General features: G+C 38.1%; 1 protein-coding gene across 1 annotated transcript in view; it reads left to right on the forward strand.

Annotated features, from left to right (window-relative positions):
• LOC115225684 (dnaJ homolog subfamily C member 28) overlaps nt 1-4,185 on the forward strand; it is a 37,655-nt gene extending 33,470 nt beyond the window's left edge. Inside the window, exon 6 of the mRNA XM_029796599.2 lies at nt 4,017-4,185. Coding sequence (XP_029652459.1) covers nt 4,017-4,185 — 169 coding nt within the window. The remainder of the gene's footprint in view (nt 1-4,016) is intronic.
• Nucleotides 4,186-15,638: the final 11,453 nt, after the last annotated feature.

Consider the following 15,638-nt stretch of genomic DNA (forward strand, 5'->3'; position numbering starts at 1 on the left):
GCATCCAGCCGTAGAAACTCTGCCAGATTCAGACTGGAGCCTGGTGCGGCCCTGGCTTCCCAGACCCGTCAAACCGTCCACCCGTGCTAGCGCGGAAAGCGTACGTTAAACGATGATGATTGATGATGATGATATATATATATATATATACATAAATATATATATATATATGCAAACGTGTGTATGTATGTGTATATATATATATGTGTATGTATATATATATGTTAGAAGGTTTGGAGGTGATGTATTATATATTAGAAAAAATAAGGTACTCAGAAATCTGTATATATATGTATACACACACACACACATACATACATATAATTAGAAAGATGAATGAATCACAATTGCAAAGGGTGTCTTCACTCAGGAACTCCTCTCCTTTTATTCTTATTTTTATTTTTATCCTGCATTTCTCTGTAATATTCTTTTAACTCTTAGTATTGGCCCCGCATCTGTTCTATTGAAGACCCTAATTTGCTCTACTTGGTAAATTGTTCTCCAGTCCTGACCTACCTTCGTGTCTGCCATATCAGCCCAGAAACTGACCGACTGTTCAACTGACCAATTAACCGATCGACTGGCTGACTGAGTGACAGACTGACTGACCAACCAGCCAACCAATCAACCAATCACTGACAGCAGTTTGCTGTGAATCTTGATGGTGTTGAAGATATTGATCTGTTAGAAGGCATACTATTATACAGTAATGACTTCTCTTTGTGGTCAGATGTATGGATGGAAGGGTAGATGGACAGATAGATAGTCAGATAGGGAGGTTGATGAATGGAGGGATGGACAGATGGTGAAGCGATTTGTCTCTTAAAAAGAAATCTAGTTTTTCAATCTGGTTTTTCATTCTTTTATTGAGTCAGAAATCATTCATGTTCCTGCTAGAAGGGAAAAAGATTTTAATCACAATGGCCACTAAAAGAAAAAGGAAAATTAAGTGATGCAATCTACATTTTGTAATTGCAACTATACCCAATCATTTATAAATTAAGTACAAAACCAATGGCTTTTGTGATCTGATAGTATCTGTTCTTGCATGTATCTGCATCTGAAACGTTCCTCCTGAAAATACAAGTCCAGGTAAGGTTTTCTGTGGAAGATTCGCTGTTGCCTCTGCAAGCAAGCCCATCTTCCCAATACATGCCACTGATGTTCTCCGATGGCTGAGATATATAGCACCACCAGGCATGTGCTGTCAGTAATTACACAGGGTAGGCAGTTGGTGAGATTTATGTAGTAAAACACACACACACACATAAAAAAATAAATGAAACGCAGCCGCACGACTGAGTTGAAGGCAGATTTACTTCTGCCTTTATAACACATAAAGAAAACAGTGTTGTAGGAGTGTATGCAGCATGTGTACTACAGCACTACAATGTGTAGCTTAAATACTGAGACTGAAAAGCAAGGACGAATTATGCCTACCTAATCTACAAAAAAATCAAATATTTTGCATTTTATGCATAGTAATCAGAGTAACCTTCATAATTTTATTGAAGTAGGGTTAGGGTTAGGGTTAGCCCATTGTCTGTATTATAGTGCATTGTTATACCATTCAAAACTTTTTATTCTTTATATATATATATATATATATATAGGTGCAGGAGTTGCTGTGTGGTAAGTAGCTTATTTACCAACCGCATGGTTCCAGGTTGAGTCCCACTGCATTGGTCCTAGAGAAAGTGTCTTCTACTATAGCCTCAGACCAACCAAAGCCTTGTGAGAGGATCTGGTGGACAGAAACTGAAAGAAGCCTGTCGTATATATATATATGTGTGTGTGTGTGTGTGTGTGTGTGTGGATATGTTTGTGTGTATGTGTTTGTCCCACCACCATCACTTGACAACCAATGCTGGTGTCTTTATGTCCCTGTAACTTAGCAGTTCAGCAAAAGGACCAATAGAAGAAGTACTAGGCTTACAAAGAATAAGACCTGGTGGTGGATTTGTTTGACTAAAGGTAGTGCTCCAGTATGGCCACAGTCAAACAACTGAAACAAATAAAAGAATATATATATATATATCATCATCATCATCATCATCATTATCATCTGGTAGCGTTGCTTGCATGGCACCTTGGGCAAGTGTCCTCTACTATAGCTTCGGGCTGACCAAAGATATATATATATATATATATATATATTGGTTGTATACTGTCAATCTAACAAGAACGTGACAGTAGGGGGTACACCACCGTTATATAGCCCTAGGAGGCATCGAACGCCTCCTGACGGCTTCGACACATTTTATCCTGTGTCCTTATATACACATACGAAGGGGAGACAAACCCCCCAACCTCCGCCGGAACTGCATCTAGGGACACCGTGTTTCAGGATCATTGTCCTGAAACACAGTGTCCCTAGATGCAGTTCCGGCGGTTGGGGGTGGTTGTCTCCCCTTCGTATGTGTATATAAGGACACAGGATAAAATGTGTCGAAGCCGTCAGGAGGCGTTCGATGCCTCCTAGGGCTATATAACGGTGGTGTACCCTCTACTGTCACGTTCTTGTTAGATTGACAGTATACAACCATTATATCGCTCACCACCGTACACCTCTTTACGAGAGATTTAGAAACTCAATATTTCTTATATATATATCTAATATATATATATATATATATATATATATAATATATATATATATAACATATATATATATATATACATGTGTGTTGTGTGTGTGTGTGTGTGTGTGTGCGCGTTGTGTTTTTGTTGTTGTGTCTGTGTTTGTCCCCTCCCAACATTGCTTGACAACCGATGTTGGTGTGTTTACATCCCTCTAACATAGCAGTTTGGCTAAAAAGACCGATAGAATAAGCACTAGGCTTACAAAGAATAAGTTCTGTGGTCGATTTGCTTGGCTAAAGGCGGTGCGCTCCAGCATGGCCACAGTCAAATGACTGAAACAAGTAAAAGAGTAAAGAGTATGGTTTCTACACCTGGAAAGAGAGAAAGGTGTGCAGTCATAGAACAAGATGCATACGAGGGAGAGCATAGGATGTCAATCTGTTTTCGTAGCCTCACTGGACCATGTATGGCTGCAGGGTGAGAAGCTTGCTTCCCAACCTTATGGTTCTAGGTTCAGTCCCACCTTGGGCATGTATCTTCTACTACAGCCTCAGGCCAAAGACTTGTGAACAGATTTGGTAGATGGAAACTGAAAGGAGCCCATCATACATACATGTATGCGTGTGTGTGTGCATGTGTATGCATGCGTGCATGTGTACTTGTGTGTGTGTATGTGTGTATGTAAGTATGTGTGTGTCTTTGTGTCTGTGTTTATTTCCTGCCACCACCTGGCAACCGGAATCAGTGTGTTTATATCCCTGTAACAGTTCAGAGATAGAGACCAATACAATAAGTATGAGGCTTAAAAATAAGCCCTGGGATTGATTATTTCAACTATAATTCCTCAAAGCGGTGCTCCAGGATGGTCGTAGTCTAATGACTGAAGCAAGTAGAAGAATAATACTGAATATGTATTGATATGTTTTAGGAGAGTGATTCTATTAAAGGTTACAAGCATATTCTCTACTCTTGTACTCTTTTACTTGTTTCAGTCATTTGACTGTGACCATGCTGGAGCACCGCCTTTAGTTGAGCAAATCGACCCCAGGACTTATTCTTTGTAAGCCAAGTACTTATTCTATCAGTTTCTTTTGCCGAATCGCTAAGTGATGGAGACGTAAACACACCAGCATCGGTTGTCAAGCAATGCTAGGGGGACAAACACAGACACACAAGCACACACACACATACATATATATGTATATATACAACAGGCTTCTTTCAGTTTCCGTCTACCAAATCCACTCACAAGGCATTGGTCGGCCCGGGGCTATAGCAGAAGACACTTGCCCAAGATGCCACGCAGTGGGACTGAACCCGGAACCATGAGGTTGGTTAGCAAGTTACTTATCACACAGCCACTCATGCGCCTATTGTTTATTTATATTCTTCCTCTTTTCCCCCAAAACTTTTTGATCACATCATCTCTGTAGCCATTTCAATGGCTATAGAAAATCTATTCCCATTGAAAGAGCCTCACAGAGGATGTGGAAAGACAAAAATTTTCGAGAAAATAAGAGAAAGCTTAATGGACAGCAGCAACCAGCAGAGAATGTGTTTGTAGATTTTAATATCACACTTTCAAAATACAACAAAAACTAGTTTCAACACATGATTTCAGATTAAAATTCTTGCAAAATAAATAAATTCAAAACTGAGAGATTGAAAATGGGTTTATATTAATTTTAATTTCAACTTATTATACTCTTTACTCTTTTACTCTTTTACTTGTTTCAGTCATTTGACTGTGGCCATGCTGGAGCACCACCTTTAGTCGAGCATATCGACCCCGGGACTTATTCTTTGTAAGCCCAGTACTTATTCTATCGGTCTCTTTTGCCGAACCGCTAAGTGACGGGGACGTAAACACACCAGCATCGGTTGTCAAGCAATGCTAGGGGGACAAACACAGACACACAAACACATACACACACATACATATATATATATATATACGACAGGCTTCTTTCAGTTTCCGTCTACCAAATCCACTCACAAGGCATTGGTCGGCCTGGGGCTATAGCAGAAGACACTTGCCCAAGATGCCACGCAGTGGGACTGAACCCGGAACCATGTGGTTGGTTAGCAAGCTACTTACCACACAGCCACTCCTGCGCCTATGTTTTTTAATGGTTTAAAAACCCTGATTGGATTTAACTGAGATGGTTGACATAAAAATACTTTACAGTATACTAGCATTATGACCCGTCGTTACTACATATAATTCAATTGTTATTATTATCTCTAATTTTTATTGTTAAAGTAAAAGTATCTGACATAAAATAGAGAAATGTTTTTGTTTCACTTTTAACACGTAATACTGAAATAGCAGAGAAGATATGATATTGCTGTGGGGTCACCCTACGCAAGAAGTTGAACATTTTTTTGCCGATGACACTCCCCGGACCCTAAGTAAGGCATGTGTAAAATTTGAATGAAATTGGTTGTGTAGTTCTCAAGTTTTAGGGAAACACACAGACAGACAGACAAACACACATTCTCAGTTTTATATATATAGAGATTACTGTCATCATCATGATAATCATGATGATGATCATCATCATTTAATGTCCACTTTCCTTGCTGGCATGGGTTGGACAGTTTGGTATGAGTTGGCTAGGCAGAAGACTGCACCAAGCTTCAGTGTCTGTTTTGTCATGGTTTTTCTGTGTGTATGTGTATATATATACTCTCTCTCTCTTTTTACTCCTTTACTTGTTTCAGTCATTTGACTGTGGCCATGCTAGAGCACCGCCTTTAGTCGAGCAAATCGACCCCAGGACTTATTCTTTGGAAACCTAGTACTTATTCTATCGGTCTCTTTTGCCAAACCGCTAAGTTATGGGGATGTAAACACACCAGCATCGGTTGTCAAGCGATGTTGGGGGGGGACAAACACAGACACACAAACATATACACACACACATACATATGTGTATATATATATATGTATATATATATATGTATATATATATATATATATATATATATATATTATATATATATATATATACATACATATATATAACGGGCTTCTTTCAGTTTCCATCTACCAATCCACTCACAAAGCTTTAGTCGACCCGAGGCTGTAGTAGAAGACACTTGCCCAAGGTCACGCACAGTGGAACTGAACCCGGAACCATGTGGTTTGTAAGCAAGCTACTTACCACACAGCCACTCCTATGTATATATATATATATAGATAGATAGATAATAGATATAGATATAAATATACATATCTTTCTCTCTCTCTTGCCAGTGCTGCCTAACTGGCTCCCATGCTGGTGGCATGTAAAAAGTACCATTCAAGTGTGGTCAATGCCAGTACCACCTGACTGACCATCGTGCCGGCGGCATGTAAAAAGCACCCACTACACTCTCGGAGTGGTTTGCATTAGGAAGGGCATCCAGCTGCAGAAACCTTGCCAGATCAGATCGGAGCCTGGTACAGTCTTCTAGCTTGCCAGTCCTCAGGCAGACCGTCCAATCCATGCCAACATAGAAGGCAGACATTAAATGATGATGACGACGATGACGACGATGATGATGATGATGATGATGATGATATATATTATTTTTTGGGGGGCACTGCCTTGAAAAAATTTTTTTTTGCTAAGCCTAGAACTCATTCTATCTGTTTTGTTTTGCTGAACCACTAAGTTATGGGGACATAAACATACCAACACTGATTGTCAAGTGGTGGTTGTGGATGAACACAGACACATACACACACATGCACCTTCATCCAGGCAGCCCGCTCTGATATCCTCTTTTTCCCCTTTTACTTGTTTCAGTCATTTGACTGTGGCCATGCCGGAGCACCGCCTTTAGTCGAGCAAATTGATCCCAGGGCTTATTCTTTGTAAGCCTAGTACTCATTCTATCGGTCTCTTTTGCCGAACTGCTAAGTTACGGGGATGTAAACACACCAACATCGTTGTCAAGCAATGTTGTGGGGACAAACACAGACAGACAAATACATACATAAATATCATAAATATATATATATATGTATATATATGTATATATATGTATGTATATATATATATTATATATATATATAGTATGTATGTAATATATGTATGTATATATATGTATGTATATATATATATATATATATATATATATTATATATATGTATATATATATATATATATATATATATATACCGGAGTAAACACATAAATGTGAAACAAGGTGGAAAAAAGAGTACTCAAATACCAGTGGTAGAGTAATATGCTTTATTTTAAGCAGCAGAAAATTCAACAAAATCTGTTACTCTGAGTTTCTCGTTGCCGTTCATCAGACAGTTTTTGCTAGAATGGAACTGATATATCAATTCAATCTATACTCTTACAAACGCTACACCTTTAAAAAGAAATGGACTTGTTGATTGGCTCTTTAGAAAAAAACGGTCAATTTCGAGCGATAAACAAAAAGGTCAAAATATATGTATATATATATATATATAAAAAACTTATAAAAATTATAAAATCCGAGGAAAAAACCTATTGACGTTAATGAAGACAGTGCAAATTAATGCATAGAAATTAAACCTGTTATAAATACTGCAATACATATTTATATTAAAATCTACATATATATATCAACATACACAAAAGGATGCGCGTAAACGCCATGCATACATATACAGATGTATGAATATAAATCTAAATATACACATAAAAGCATGTGTACATATATTCACGCAAACCGTCTCGCACGCAAGCTACAAATACACACGTACTCAAACACACACACACAGACACACATTGACACACACATGCAAACACATACACACAAATACACACGTGCTCAAACACACAGACACACACACACACATACAAACATACACACACAAACACACAAACACACAGACAAACACACACACACTAGAGCATTACCTGTCATATGATGGGTCACATTCTATTACTAGCAAATGTCTGATTCATTCATCTAATTATATATATATGTAGAAAATAATATTTATCTCATGACAAGTGACAAGTTTAATGCATTGAAATTGAGAGCTAGAATGGCAAGTGCATTAATTAATATTTGACAGAAATGAAGTTAATCACCTCCTTTACTGTGGCCATTTAAGGTGATTATTACCTCTGTCTTAACGAAGGCGGAGGTATTGTTTTTAGTAGTGTTTGTTTGTTTGTCTGTGGACAAGATATCTTGAGAGCTGCTGAATGGATTCGAATGAAACTTACAAGAATGTTTGGTCTCATGACTGGCATGAACTGATTAAATTTTGGGATCGATCTGGTACCGGACAAGGATTCTGGATTATTTTCCTGTTTTTTTACTTAATTTTTGAGAGCGGTTGGGCTCATTTTTAGTATTCTCGTTTGTGAGAGAGGTCGAGTTTATTTCTGATATTCTTATTTTAAAAATTACGAAGATGTACTTGCATAGCAAGTGACCTGATCTGAGATTGTGTGCTAGAATGAAAACAATTGCAGCATGGAAGGTGTTTATAAGCCATTTAAGAAACACACAAAAACCGTTAGATTCACTTCAACATTTAAATTTAATTTGTCAAAATATTTTCATCGCTTTGAGACCGCAACCTATTCACTGACAAAATTCCGTGCTGCATTTTAAAAATAATCTCTGGCTAATGGTTGAGAGGACATTGGTGCTGTCTTGGCAAAGTTTTGCGCTCTCTGAGTGCTCTGGTTATAACTACTTTTAAAATGTTGAGTGTAACGACATTCTTGGAAGTATTGCAAATATTTTATCAATATTAAATTAGCATTTAAACTGGCTATATCAGACCAAGATATTCTGTTAGTTCTACGTTCAAACTGACCAGATCCAGCCTTTCACACCCACCCTACATTGTCATTCTAATAAATAACCAATCATATTGCCAAGATCTTGAAGCCACAAGATGTGTACTTAATATGAGAAATAGAGTGATTGTGTTTTTTATTGCCAGGCAAAATTTTAATGATTATGGGATATTTGTAGAGTTTTTAATAATGCCATGTACAGGACTTGGATTAAAACTATGTTAGCATTCTGGTCAGTTATATGCTGTAACTGCTCAACGATATATACATATATAGTTGTGCTGTTGGCACGTAAAAGCACCATCCGCTCGTGTCCGTTGCCAGCCTCGCCTGGCCCCCGTGCCGGTAGCACGTAAAAGCACCATCCGTTCGTGTCTGTTGCCAGCCTCGCTTGGCCCCCGTGCCGGTGGCACATAAAAACACCATCCGTTCGTGGCCGTTTGCCAGCTCTGTCTGGCACCTGTGCGGGTGGCACGTAAAAAGCACCCACTACACTCACGGAGTGGTTGGCGTTAGGAAGGGCATCCAGCCATAGAAACACTGCCAAATCTGACTGGGCCTGATGAAGCCTTCCGGCTTCACAGACCCCAGTTAAAACCGTCCAACCCATGCTAGCATGGAAAACGGACGCTAAATGATGATGATGATGATGATGATTGTTAAGGCAGTGAGCTGGCAGAAATGTTAGCACGCTGGGCAAAATGCTGGAAAGTTTTAGAGATTTGTACAGTTCCAGTGATGGATTGGATCTGTAGTGTTTGAATTAGCTCTCTCCTTTTTGATTTTGAGAAGCCTAATTTCTCAAGATTGGTATTTATGCAGTATGTTACATATCTCAGGGCCCCAATAATTACAGGTATAAACTTGACTTAGTAATCTGGATAGATTATGTATGTGTGTGTGTATGTATTTGCACGTGTGTGTGTGCGCGTTCAAACCACATATATATATACATAATCACAATAAGCAACAAGAATGACTCCGGTAGTTTGGTACAATCATTTTGTACTACATCATTTTATTAAAAGTTGTAATCTAAATTTTTGAATCTAAATTTTTGCTGAACTTATAAATATATATATATATATATATATTATTATATAGAAGGAGCTTCTACAGACTAGAATGTTTTCATTCAAAAGAAATCATCAGGAAGCTGATGATTTCTTTTGAATGAAACAATTCTAGTCCTGTAGAAGCTCCTTCTATATAATAAATTAATTTACTCTGCTATGTATTGAGTACCTTATTTACTGTGGTTAACCCCGACTCAACCCGGGACCTACATATATATATATATATTATATATAATATATTATTGATTCTTTTATTTTTTTACTTGTTTCAGTCATTTGACTGTGGCCATGCTGGGGCACCACCTTTAGTCAAGCAAATTAAACTCTGGACTTATTCTTTGTAAGCTTAGTTCTATCAGTCTCTTTTGCCGAACTGCTAAGTTATGTGGATGTAAACACACCAACATTGGTTGTTAAGCGACGTTGGGGGGACAAATACAGGCACACAAACATACATACACACACACACACACACACACACACATATATATATATATATATATATATATATATATATACGATGGGCTTTTTTCATTTCCCGTCTACCAAATCCACTCACAAGGCTTTGGTTGGCCCAAGGCTATAGTAGAAGACACTTGCCCACGGTGCCATGCAGTGGGACTGAACCAAGAACCATGTGGTTGGTAAGCAAGCTACTTACCACACAGCCAATCCTGCGCCTATATGTATATATATATATATATATATAACACATGATGGGCTTCTTTCAGTTTCCATCTACCAAATCCACTCACAAGGCTTTTGTCGGCCCGAGGTTATAGTAGAAGACACTTGCCCAAGGTGCCATTCAGTAGGACTGAACCCAGAATCCTGTGGCTGGTAAGCAAGCTATTTACCACATGACCAATATCTTTATTTACATTTATATGTATGCATATGTGGACATGCAGAAGATATGGATCCTAAATACATGTGCAGGTATGCATGTAGCAATACATGTGTATGATCATGTGACATGCATGCATGTCTTTGTCTCCTCTTTCTCTTGCTCCCCCATCCACTCCACAGGTATTTCATACCTGTTAATCATTTGACATCGCACAAGCAATAAAACACAGAAGAGTCTTTAAAGTGATGAAGGAAAGTCCTCCAGCCACGCCCTCTCCTCCTCTCACGCTCTTGGAGTTTACTGACAGACCAAGCTTGGTGATTAAGTTAATGACTAATGATTAATGAGAAGTCAACCATTGAGATATCGGTCTTATGGTTCTGCTACAGGTGTTCTGTGACAGTTAAAGCATCAAGGTGATTGATGGAAGAACGAGCAAACAATTTTTAGGCAGGTGTTAACACACCTGTTCGTTAATGTGTGTGTGTGTGTGTGTGAGTGTGCTTGTAGGCATGTCTGGGAATGTGTGCGTGTGAGTGTGTGTGTGTCTGGATTGTATGTGTGTAAGTATGTATGTTCATGAATGTGTGTGTGGGTGCAAGAGTGTGTCTCCATATGTTTATGTGTGTGTGTGTGTGTGTGTGTTTGTATGTGAGTCTATATATGTGTGAATGTGTGTGTGTGTGAATGTAAAAGTTTGTCTCCATGTGTTTACATGTGTGCGTATGTGTGTGAGCGTGCATGTGCGTGTGCGTGTGTGCGTGCATCAATGCATGTGATTATGCAAATGAGTTTGTGCACGTGTGTGTGTATGAGTGAGTTTGTATGTGTGAGTGTATTTAAGAAAGAGTGTCTGAATATGCATGTGTGTGTGTCTGTTTGTATGTGAGTGTGTGTGTGTGCGAGTCTGTGTGTGTGTATGTGTGCATGTGTGTGAATAAGAGTGTCTGTGTATATCTATATGTCTATATAAATGGGCGAGAGCGGTTGTACTTCTATGATTGAGAGAGAGAGAGAGAGAGAGAAAGAAAGAGAGAGAGAAAGAAAGAAAGAAAGAAAGAGAGAGAGAAAGAAAGAAAGAAAGAAAGAAAGAGAGAGAAAGAAAGAGAGAGAAGCTGTGTGTGTGTCTCTGTGTATGTAACTACATGTGAGAGAGAGACAAAAAGAGATAGAGAAAGAGATAGATAGATAGATAGATAGATAGAGAGAGAGAGAGAGAGAGAGAGAGAGAGTGTGTGTGTGTGTATGTGTGTGTGTGTGTACACAAATGTGTGTATGCTAATGTATATTCAAGAAAAATATTGATCTCTTAGAGCTCAACATCAGATTCCAAAATGATCAGGCAATAAAGCCTATTAGTAAATTTACATTCTCCCCTAGGGTAGCATAAAAGTGATGGGGTGGATAGAGGCTGCCCAGGGTGGCATTTTTTGTGGTGGGTACAACACTGTATTTGTTTTTTTTTTTTGTTTTACTTGCTTCAGTCGTTTGACTGCGGCCATGCTGGAGCACCACCTTTAGTCGAGCAAATCGACCCCAGGATTTATTCTTTGTAAGCACAGTACTTATTCTATCGGTCTCTTTTGCCGAACTGCTAAGTGACAGGAACGTAAACACACCAGCATCGGTTGTCGAGCGATGTTGGGGGGACAAACACAAGACACACAAACACACACACACACACATATAAGTATAATATATGTATATATATATATATATATATATATATATATATATATATATATATATATATATATATATATACACATATATGACAGGCTTCTTTCAGTTTCCGTCTACCAAATCCACTCCAAGGCATTGGTCGGCCCGGGGCTATAGCAGAAGACACTTGCCCAAGATGCCACACAGTGGGACTGTACCGGGAACCATGTGGTTGGTTAGCAAGCTACTTACCACACAGCCACTTCTGCGCTTGTATATGTATCCCTCTGTACAAACAGAGCTAGTGCTTCATTTGGCAGGCAACAGGAAAGGCTGTGGGAAAATAGGCATGTTTCTGGATTGGGTTAGATTGCCTATGTTTGGTCTACTGTAAGACGAAGCCTCTTCATATTCTCTCCACCAATCACGACCTGATGAGGAGGTAGTGAATTTCAGCTTGAGATCATACTGGTTTGATGAGCCTAACTTTGTCCCACTGGCTCAACATGGCATGGCAGGAGGGATGCAGCTTTCTTTACACTTACCCAGGGGTAGTTTAGTCAATTGCATTACCCGCACCCAGTACTCAACTGGTACTTGTTTTATTGATTCCATAAGAATGAAAGACAAGGTCGACCTCAGCAGAATTTGAACTCAGAACATAAGGCTGGTAGGCTAATAATTATACCAGTTTACTGCCTTAGGCATGTTTCTAATTGGATCAAATGTAAGGTGGACCAGGCTATAGTGCTTTATTCATTGCTGAACGGAGCTGAAACCTGGACTGTAGGGTGTGTCAATTTTAATAACTTATTAAAAATCTAATTTGGTAGTGAAATTATTGTGCCTTTTTTCTCCCAGACTTGAGATGTATATAACAAAATGGATTAAAATAACTCTAACCTACATCAATTTTATCCTAAATCTTCAATATGGTGTTGTTTTGAAACAATAACTGAAAACTTGTATGAAAAACGGATTAGACTCAAAATATCACTCTTATATTATCTTTTAATTGGTTAAATGAATCTTATATCATCTTTTAATGGGTTAAATGAATTTTTACACTTTTTATATATTCACAAGATGTCAACACTGAAGATGAGAGGCCAGATGTCATCTCACTTGAGCCTGTTAATTGGTACAGGGAAAGAGCTTCCTGTTTTAGAGCTTCCAACAGTTAGAGACATTTTAAGACTTGGGTTACTTAGGGAACAAAATTCAAAGGATAGAAGGAACTGTGCAGATAAGGATCTCATACATGATATAATAACCTATCTTCTGTGCCAGTGGACAAAAGCTAATGCAAAATTCAGACCACCAGTGATCATACATTTTTGAACAATTGAGCCAAAAACTAATGGGATTGTGGTGGGAAGCAGTATTTACATCACTTGGTAAAGGAAACTTGGCAATGAAAAATACTTTTCTACACTCACTTGGTACACTGTTCTATATTTTGAGCTGCAAGTGTTCCATAGTTTTGTGTTTAAAAGGGGATTGTTCTCCCACTGGTAAGAGATGAAATCATCCCCACATTGACTGTTGTTGCCCTTGTGAAAAGAATATACCTTTTCTAGAGCTAGATTTCATAAGCTCACCGAGGACAAAGGCAGGAGGCTAAAGCAGTATGCAAATGGGCTCAACTGATTACAAAGTAAGAGACAGATTTCTACTGGAAAAAGGAAAGGCCTTGCTTGAGAGAGGGAAGAAAAGAAGAGAATGAAGAGTGAAGTCATGCAAAGAGAAGAACTGCAGTGCCATGATGTTTACCAGTTGTTTGATGGTTCTTCTGAAGAAAATGAAGTAATGTCAGATGAAAATTCTAAGGAATCTTCTGAAGCTATACCAAAGAAAGGAAAATACAATACAAGAGGCAGTTCAAACATTGCATTAGCTAGTATTCGTCACCATACTAGACTCTGTGAGGCTGCTGAAATTGCAATTTCCGCTTGGATAAATGAATGCCTTATCAGTCAAAAGGATTCATCCTTGGTTATAGATCCTAATAAACTCAGAAAAGGTAACAAGTGAAGTATCTGATCAGCAAGAATAAGAATTAAAAGGAGGTGTCTCCTGTCTTTTATTTGATGGAAGAATAGATGAAACCAAAGTTAGGTTTGAAGTAGATGGAATTTCCTGAAAATTTCCAGGTCTAATCAAAGAAGAACGCTACACTGTCTGCTCTGAGCCTGGTGGTCAGTTTTTGTTTTTAAATTTACTCCTGAAGTTGAAGTGGAAGGGAAAACACATGCAGAGGTAATTGCTGATAATATTTTCTGTTGGTTCCAAGAGAGAGGGCTTGAAAATTCATTGCAGGCTATTGGTGGGGATTCAACAGCAGTGAATACTGGCTGGAAGGGAAGTATAATGAGTTATTTAGAGAAAAACTTGAATGAAGACTTATTTGGATTGTATGTGATTTGCATATAGGTGAGCTACCTCTTTGTCACCTCATCTAGGAAATTAATGGTCCTACAAAATGCAATAATAAATGGTCAGGTCCTCTTGGCAACATGTTGGATGAAGCACACAACTAGAAATAAATGCCAACTTTCTAAAGATTGAAGTTGGCCCTCCCCATTCCAGTGTTGCCAGAAGAAATTGTCAAAGATCTCAACACAGATCAGTCCTATGCTTATCACATTGCTCAAGCAATAAAATCAGGTGAAGTACCTCAGTGATTGGCTCTCTTGGAGATTGGACCTGTTAGTCACAGCCGTTGGTTAACTACAGATCTGCGCTTCTGCAGGATTTTGATTTTCAGATACCAATTGAAGAGAAAGGCTCTGAAGAATTTGAGATTAATTGTTGAATTTATAGTTGGTGTCTATCTTCCCAATTGGTTTACTATTAAGCTCAATCCAAAATGGGTCGATGGTCCCAATCCCCTTTTGCTATAATTAAATCTATATAATTATATATCAGTATTATATTTACCTAAATATAGTTAACATGCTGGTCACTTGATAATTATTAAATTGGTTTTATCCTTCATTAATTAATTAATTAATCAATTATAAATATATATATATATATATATAATATATATATATATATATATATATATATATATATATATATATATATATATATATATGTATATATATATATATTAAACATGATGCAAAATTCACTCACAAGGCATTGTTGGCCTGGGTCAACAGTAGAAGACGCTTGACTAAGGTACCACACTTTGGAACTGAACTCAAGACCACTTTATTGCAAAGAGAGTATCTTAATCACATGGCCATGTCTGCTCTGTATAAAATACCTATTTTGTCTACAAGACTGTTAAATTTAAATCAAGAGAATTGTATAGAAAAAGCACCACAGGACTTCAAGAGTTAAATGTTTCTCTCTAAAAAAGAATGTTTCACACAGAGTGCTGTTTTAATGCCATATTTTCTTACGGCACATTACAATTACAGATTTACCCTCTTAACAAAATTGTTCCCATGTGTCTGGTTCTTTGCCAAAGATAAGTTCCTTGTGCAAAACATTAACCATGCTTCTGTATTGCAACATCAGGAATGGTTGGCATAGGAATCAGGTGGGGGTTTCACATTTACTCTTTACTTGTTTCAGTCATTTGACTGCGGCCATGCTGGAGCACCTCCTTTAATCGAGCAACTCGACCCCGGGACTTATTCTTTTGTAATC

This window comes from Octopus sinensis, linkage group LG28 (genome assembly GCF_006345805.1).
Source record: "Octopus sinensis linkage group LG28, ASM634580v1, whole genome shotgun sequence".
NCBI classification, from domain to species: domain Eukaryota; kingdom Metazoa; phylum Mollusca; class Cephalopoda; order Octopoda; family Octopodidae; genus Octopus; species Octopus sinensis.